The 8653-nt window shown below is 41.8% G+C and overlaps 1 protein-coding gene across 1 annotated transcript; it reads right to left on the bottom strand.

Annotated features, from left to right (window-relative positions):
* Positions 1-3592: 3592 nt before the first annotated feature.
* Positions 3593-6805, bottom strand: PTPLAD2 (protein tyrosine phosphatase-like A domain containing 2; the record flags this gene model as incomplete). Its single annotated transcript, XM_010083464.1, has 4 exons — positions 3593-3675; positions 4407-4538; positions 5249-5355; positions 6638-6805. Coding segments are annotated over 4 exons (490 nt in total), but the record flags the coding sequence as incomplete, so codon positions are not given.
* Between the last annotated feature and the right edge of the window lie 1848 nt (positions 6806-8653).

Raw genomic sequence — 8653 nt, 5'->3', positions numbered from 1 at the left:
CTGGCTGAGTAGGCCTTCCAGCCAATATCGGGGTAGTTAAAATCCCCCACTATAACTAGGGCCTGTAATTGCGAGGCTGCTACCAGCTGCCTGTAGAAGGCCTTGTCAACTTCCTCGTCCTGATCTGGTGGCCTGTAATAGACACCCACGACAGAATCACCCATGCCAGCCTGTCCCTTAATTCTCACCCACAAACTCTCAACTCGCTCGTCACCCACCCCTGGACAGTACTCAATACATTGTAGTTGCTCTTTTCCCCCCCCCCCCCCCCCCCGCCTTGCTGGCCTGTCTTTCCTGAGAAGGGTATAGCCACCCATGACTACATTCCAGTCATGTGAGCTGTCCCCCCATATCTCTGCAATTGGCCACCAGGTCATAATCTCCTGACCCAACACGGATTTCTAACTCCTCCTGCTTGTTCCCCATGCTGCACGCATTGGTGTACAGGCATTTCAGGGAGTGAGCTGAGCACGCCTGTTTCACCCTAGGAGGGTGGGAGGACCCGCGGTCCTTATCAGTACTAAAGTTCCCAGAGGCTGAAAGACTCGGGTAACTTTTTAAGCACCTTTTTGCATGCTGAATTGTGAGCTCTGCCAGAAACTAAGGTAAGGCGTTGGAACTGAAATTACAGTGGCCTGCTGTGGTCACACATGGAAGGCTGGTTCCCTTCATCTCCCAATTGCCTGCCCCAACTTATGTCTGCACCAGAAAGAGATGGGGAAATCTTCTGTTACTAACTTCATGCTTTTTTCCTGCAGTTTAGGTTTGGCGGTCTTTCCCACAGTGAATTTTAAAGAATCTTTCTCCTGTTCCAGCCTTTTAGCTAGCTGTAAGAATCAATGCAAAGGGAAAGCATAACATCCTTTTTTTTTTTTTTAACATAAAGCAATAAACATGACTTAATATGAATATCTGTGGTAGTTTTGACCTTGGCTGGCTGCCAGATGCCCATCCAGCTGCTCCTCTCACTCCACCTCCTCAACAGGACAGGGAGAAAATAGGATGAGAAAGCTCGTGGGTCAAGGTGAAGACAAGGAGATCGTTTACCATTTACTGTCACAAAAACAGACTTGACTTGGGGAAGAGTAATTTATTGCCAATTAAAAATAGAGTAGGATGGTGAGAAACAAAGACAAAACTAAAAACACCTTCCCCCCAACCCTTCCTTCTTCCTAGGCTCAACTTCACTCCTTCATTCCTGACTCTTCTACCTCCTCCCTCCTCAAGTGGGGCCAGGTGGGTAGGGAATGGGGGTTGCATTCAGTTCATAAACCTTCATCTCTGATGCTTGTTCCCCTCCCATGGGATACAGTCCTTCAGGAACTGCTCCAACATGGTTCCTTCTCACAGGCTGCAGCTCTTCAAGAACTGCTCTAGCATGGGTCCTTTTTGTGGCATACACTCCCTCTGGAAAATGCTGCTCCAGTGTGGGTCCCCCATGGGCCACAGTTCCTGTGAGCAACTTTCTCCTGTGTGGCCTCTGCATGGGCTGCAGCTTCCTTCAGGGCACGTTCACCTGCCGCAGTGTGGGGTCCTCCACAGGCTATCTTGTCTGGCATGGTCCTCCATGGGCTGCTGAAGGACAACCTGCTCCACCATGGTCTTCTCCATGGAACACAGGGGAATCTGCTGCAGTTCCTGGAGCACCTCCTGTCCTTCCCCGCTGACCTTGGTGTCTGCAGTGCTGTTTCTCTCACATTATTCTTATTCTTCCCTCACAGCTGCTGCATAGCATTTTTTACCTTTTCTTCAATATGTTTTCACAGAGGCACTATCAGCTTTGCTGTTTGGCTCAGCAGTGTCCTGCAGTGGGTCTGTTTCAGAGCTGACTGGAACCAGCTGTGTCTTGGATGAGGGAAGACCCTGGCTTCTTCTCACGGAGGCCATCCCTGCAGCTTCCCCACTGGCAAAGCCTTGCCACGTAGACCCAATACAATATAATCTGTTGTGTTTCCTCTTACAAGGTATGTTAGCTCTGGGCAGTTTGATGACAAACATTGCATTGAATTTCCAAGGGGAAAAATGTCCATGTTTCACCTTTAGCATGTTAGATGGTGTTCTGACATGAAGTGTTCTTATTCTGGCTCTCTTCTTCAAAGCTGTCGTCCTATTCAGCTGCTCTGTATGTTTTTTCACTTGTCCACACTTGAATCAGTTTGGGTCAGACAGAAGTCCAAAGTGGAAGTACTTCTGTTTCTCTGATAAGTTCCAAATTCCTACCTCTGTTTGCAGTGCTTTAAAAAAAAAAAAAAAAAAAAATCCAGGGTTGATTGACCCTTTACTATTGCACATATGACCTTGTTGCTTATGGTTTGCAAATATTCTGGTGGTCACAATAGTCTGCAGGCATTGTCTGCCACATATATGACATAAATAAAAATTATAGTAGGTGACCTTCCATAACAAATGAGTTCACTGAGACCAGCTTTTTTTCCTTAGGCTGGATGGTTTCGAAAGTCATACAGGCAAAAGCCTCTTCATGTCGTGATAGTGTTCATTTTCCCCTTATATATTACCATCGCTCCAACTATTATCTTTCTTCCCTTCCCCCAGTTTTCACTCAAGCTGAAAAAAGTAGCCTCACTTTTCTCCCTCACCTGCTTGAATTCAAATGTAGGTGATAATCAGTGTGGATGAAACATCAGAAAAGTCCCTGCAAGGCTCTAAGCATTTTGTCTATTTTTGCCATTCCAGTCCCCTGGGTTGCTGTCCATATTCTTCATTCCCAAACTTTGAAGAAACTATGTTCTTGTTGCATTCTCACAGATAGTCTCACGGAAGTATGAGGAGCAATGCACTTGAGTAAAATGGCTAGAATTTTGCACGTGGCTTTTGATAGTCATGCACTTCCCTTTAAAGAACTACATATATTTTGCCTGACTACATCACACTTCTTTCACATATCCGTCTGCTGTTCAGAATGGAAGAAAATCTTTGTGGGGAAAGATATTCTTAATGTCTGCCCAACACATAAGTTTTTACTTGACCTTTAAATAGCCCCTTGAATATATAGTAGGTGAGTTGTGGTTTAGCTGCATTTTCTGGAATCTTGTTTGGAGAAGTGAAGGTTGGGCCAGAATGTGAGGTATCCTTTGTGAATTCCTAGGGCTCATCAGCACATTAATCTCGTAGGTTGCAAAGTTTCCAGCTTCTGCTCCTTAAGAGATTCCAGTTCTAACCAATTTAGCATTTATATATATGAGGAACATATTCTTATAGATTAAATGGTATTGTCATTACAGAGTATCTGTTGCTAATGAAGCAAGAATTAACACCAAAATAAGGGTTGTTAGTGTGATTATGAGTGGAGGCTCTCTTCTGTTTTTTTCAGAGTTCTCTAATATATGTTAGAAGAAATACATACATTTTTAAAACTCTTGCCATTTGAAGTCAAAACTTTCAAAACTAGTTATTTTGAGGTGCTCCATTTTTGAGGTCCGGTAAAGAGACTCCCCTTTTCTGAAAATTCTACACAGCCTATAATGTACATGCAAACAGGCGTTTTGTCTAGACAAAATCTTTGTCTAATTTATTTTTAACCTATGATATGAAGCAGCCCACTAGATTTCTTATTTCCAAACAAAATATCAACTTAGCTTCTTTTCTTTTTGATGTCACCTGTCCCTAGGTGTGCCTTCCTTTCGGAGAAGAGGTTCTGGATGATAAAGCACATACCTGAATCAAAACATAAAATGGTATAAGAACAAGGGAGTAGCGTCCAAAGTGTCTTCAATTCATTTAGAAGTAACAGTATGAGGTTTCATCTGGCAACCTTGCACAGTTCATTCCATGAACTTAGGAACAGAATACTGCATCACAAAGATGAGATCCTACAAATTAGTGTTAAAGCCAATGACAGAATGAAGACTTCGCTGTAATGCAGACAAATTCACTTCAAATTTTTCAAGTGTCTTTTAAGAAGGAGGAGGGGATCTGTTTACATGGAGGTTTTGGGGTGGGCTCTTTTTTCACCCCTTTAGATAATCAGGCTGTAAAAGTCTTAATTTAGATATAACTTCTCATAGCAGCTGGGAGAAACGAATGAGGAGGGGGTTACAGAGAATGAGAGTATGATCAAATGGGAGCTGATTTTAAAAAAAAGCAAACTTGGCTATATAGCTGTATAGGCCAGGATCACTGAAGCAATTTTTAAATTTTTGGTTTGTATTTTTATGCCTCGCACACACAGTGTCTCTTCCAAATTCAGCTATTTGTATTTAAAAGGCATGGGAAATCTAAGCAGCTGGTGATCAACTTCCCTGCAATGGGCTGCAGGAGATGTGGCAGAGAGTTAGGGTTTGTGAAAGGAGCTATACCGATCTGATTTTTTTTTCTTTTTTTTTTTTTTTTGCCATAGGCATCCCAGTTGTGTTGAGACCAAGCTTTCTGGAAGATGAGATACTTACCTATAAAGAGCACTAGCAGGTACATTTTCAGAACATAGGGGAAGTAGATTGAGAAGGCAAATGGAAATGGTAGCTTGATGGAGTATGTGCCAAAGGATTCAAAATAAGGCAGTGATACACAAATTGCAAATGCTGTAAAATAACATGGTAAATCTTTAGTCAAAAGGTGGTGGAAGATCATCAAAAAGCTTCATGTGAAAGTCAGTTACCTTTAAGGCACAGGTAGCTATATTATATCTTGAATTTACCATGTCATTCATATGCATATGCACATGTTTCTTCCTTGAGTTTAGTTCTGTATGTCTGAGGTGCTAATTGCCCTTAATACTAGAGTTAGCAACTATTTCCTATTCAATAACATGTTCTGTCACTCCTGTAGTTGCACTGCTTTCAGTATGATCTCAGTGGGCACATTTCCCAGTGTAAATATGATGAACTACCACGTATAGCCTAAGCTAGTAAGGTCAGCTTCAGTGGAGAAGAAGGCAGCTTTGGGACTTGCTCTCTGATGTGGTTAGTCTGGAATGGGGGAATCCGTGTGTCTTTTGTGGGGGTATTTTCCTAATCTACCCAGAAAAATGGACATTTTCCCATACTGTTAAAAAACAAACCAAAACAAAATAAACCCAGGCACACAAACCCCAGAGAACCCCTATTAAGGAAAAAGTACCGAAAAGAGAAAGATAGGTGACATACAGGTTAATATGTGAGTATATAAACATTTATGACTACTTTGGCAACACGAAAGGAAATATCTTAAACACAAATGACAAGTGAACTGATAAAATCTTATTGAAGAAGATTAAGGAAGCAAGTCATTGGTACCTTTCCCATCTCCTTACCTTTAGCCAGAACTGAAAGAGGATAGAGCAGGATGCACAGTGAGAAGTTGAGCCATGTCAGTGGTAGGTAGTATATTCCTGTCCTTGCTAACATGTTGTAAGTGTACCTGCAGCAAGAAGAACAGCAGATGAGCTCAGAGGGGATTACCATGTCTTTAAAATATATTCTTGAAAAACCGAAGGGAATTGCAGAAGAGCTTGGAGCTGCCTGTCTGAGAAAATTTCAGAGCAATACTACAACTTCAGTCTCTGATGTCTGAAAGTAGATGGTTCATTGTTTTGGAAGGGTTGTCTGTGGTGCTACCCTAGAGGAGGCAGACAGCAATACAGCCTTCCAACTAGAAGGCTCTATCAGAAACCAGCATGATTTCATATTGGTTCATCAGAAAATGGATTTCCTATAGGGATGTTACAACTGAAAGTGGCAGGCAGAATATGACTGTTACTTGGGACTAAGAAAATGCTGATTTATGACTGCTGAACTAGCTAAACCACTGCTGGAGGAGGCTAAACAGCAATGTAATTACAGGTACTTAATCTTCTGCAGTACAGCTGCCTCTCTTCTGGGCCTCAGAAGGGGTAGTAGGTGCAGAAAGAGCAATTGTGCTCCAATGTATTGCAGTGCTTTATTCTTACTGTGGCTGTTACTGTTGCTCACTGGGAGACCAGAATGCCTAAGACTTCACTCTCCAAAGGTGAGCAAATCCTAGCTAGTTTGATCTAAAAGTGGTACAGCAGCTTTCCAGACACCAGAGAAGCAGGTCTAACTGCATTTTTGGTCAGCTGAAAGGCCTTGGGCCCTGTGGTCTTGCTAGAGATATGAAAATAAGGATTTTTAAGCCACTGTTAGCCAGGACTGTTTCTGACAGAGGGAACCAACATTAAACAAACTTTCTGTATTCCCTTCTTATTAATTCATTTGACTAATTTTGTGTCATTCCTGGACTGTACAAGAGTTTAATAAGCTATAAATGGCACCTTTTTCTCACAAGTTTGCCCTCTGCAGCCTCAGGATTGTCTGGTTTTTATTATTGTTGCTTTTAAGACATATGCTCAACCCAATACAAAAAGGGAACAGCTTCAGTTATGTATTTACCACAGGGAGGTACTGGTAACCTTCCACCGTACAATATCTTTGAGATAAAAATCCTGCATTGTATTCCTATCCATTTTGGATGTTATCCCTGTGGTGTGATATATGCCCAACTACACCAAAATCTTTGCAGCAGGAGCTCCTGGCTTTTTGGAAAGCATCGTGCAATTAACCCAGAATAGTAAGAAGTTCTGAAATTTCAAAATAATGAAATGAGCCTGCAGGACAGTGGGGGTGGGGTTCTGCTCGCAAGAATGACCCATTTTTTCCTCATGCTTTCACCATTGACTCCTTACCTGACCACATCCAATAAATTCCAAAGGAAAAATAAAACACACACGACATATTTCCCTTGAACTTCTTCCTGACTGTTGATCACAACAAATAAAACAATGATTCTCTCAGTGATCTGAAAAGAAAAAAAGAATTGTGAATTCAGGTAGCATCTTCTATAGCTCTCATTTCTATGCCATTTTTGACAAAATAGGAGGCCACAGATGAATCCAGTTTGCTTTACACAAATGCTCCAGTGAATGTTTCACTTCTTGACCTACATTTGTTCAAGACCCCATTGGCCTTCAGCTCAGAGAATTGGAAACTGTTGGCTTCAGCATCACAGATCTGCCATCGGAACGGGGGAAGTTTGCTTGCCAAGGGGGATGACTTGGGTCTATAGCCCAGGAAGCCTGTGGATGAGCCAGTTGAGGTCATGGGACCCCCCGGGTGGGGAGTATGCCAGATGGTGCTAATCTCACAGTCCCAGTTCATCTTTTCGTAGCTTGGAGATCTGTGTCCCAAGGGATCTCTCTCACATAGGATTTGCAGAAAGAGGGAGTAAAAGTAGAATTCCTTATTTTTCTTTCCTTCTTATTCCTCACTAGGAGCACTGGGTTTAAACTTTTCATTAATGTGAATTATTGCCATAAAATCTGTGTCATTTTTCTAGTGGTTGAACTTTATCCAGCCCAGAAGGTATGCCTTTACAAATTAAAAGATATAAAAGTGGAATAAACAGGCAGTGTATCCAGATTTAAAAAAAAATACTTTGGCAGTATTAAAGCTTGAGCAATTTTTTAAAAAATGTGTCTTTTTGCAGCTTTCTTGGACAAGTTTCCTGTAAATATCCATGCCCTGGCACATAAAATAAATATATCTGTAGTATTCTGTACTGCCAATAGTTGCTTGTGAAGCTCTTGCAGAATGGTACTGGTTCACCCTGATTTACACTCTGTTTGAAAGTGCTGAAGGAGAAAACATGCATCTATTCAGTTGGTATCAATCGGTATAGCTTAATTGGGTTTGTTTTATACACACTGTCCCCTCTTCCCTAAGGTACCTTAGGTTTAGGTAATGATTTTATGGGTTAAGATGTCAAGTCAGTGAAAAGTCGTGAAATGAAAACAGATTAACATGGTGGTTTTTATAAGTATGGTCATTCTTCTTAACTGTTTTCCCCCTTCCCTTTACTCCTACCTTAAATGAAATAAAAACTTGGCCTCTCAGCAAGTTTGTGTGGTAGTTTTGCTGCATAATGTTTACCAGTTCCTGTGTGGAACATTTTGGCTTTTTTTGTATACCACATCTTTCAGATAAAGCAGCCATCACTTCACTATTCAGCAAAATTACGTGAGAGCAATTTTTCATACAGAAGAAAGCATGTCCATCCCGTGGGGATCCAGTTCCTCATCTTGAAAAGCACTGAGGGGCCACAAGAGATAAAAATGATTTTGCTTCTGCTCCCCCTGCCATGACTGTCATCTTGTGCTGCTGATCCCATTGGTCCCTAACTGAGGAACTGATTTCTGAGAAGGTCAGATGTCAACAGACTTCTGTGTGGACAGCCCAGGAAACAGAGAGTGAGAGGCAGCAATTCCTGTGTTTGTACACTGGTGCTGAGGAACATGGCAAGAAAATGGGGGAACTGGAAGTATTCATGCAGGATCTGAAACCAGGTACAACAGAGATAGGCGAAGCACGGTGGGACAACAATCACAAGAGGGAAATAAAAACAAAGGTAAAAGCAGTGTGAGCACTGAACAGGATTGTGTGCTGGGGAGAATAAATAAAATAGAATTGGAGTTAAACTCATTTTGGTGAAGTGTGGTAAAGGAGTGCAGCACCGTGGTGTCGGCATTTTGTTACTGACTCTAAAATCAGACTGGAATGCCAAGAGGGAGTTCTGCAATATTGTTAATATGACAGATATTTCAGGGAATTGCCACAGGGAATTGTCTCACCTAGAGACCAAAGCTTTATCATTACAATGAAAAGGTGGACATGTTTTTAGATGTGAGAGCTGTCAGATTTTCCAA

The sequence above is a fragment of the Pterocles gutturalis genome, unplaced genomic scaffold, assembly GCF_000699245.1.
Source record: "Pterocles gutturalis isolate BGI_N339 unplaced genomic scaffold, ASM69924v1 scaffold45040, whole genome shotgun sequence".
NCBI lineage: Eukaryota > Metazoa > Chordata > Aves > Pterocliformes > Pteroclidae > Pterocles > Pterocles gutturalis.
Note: the sequence above shows the minus strand (reverse complement) of the source record. Positions and strands in the feature narration are given on the sequence as shown.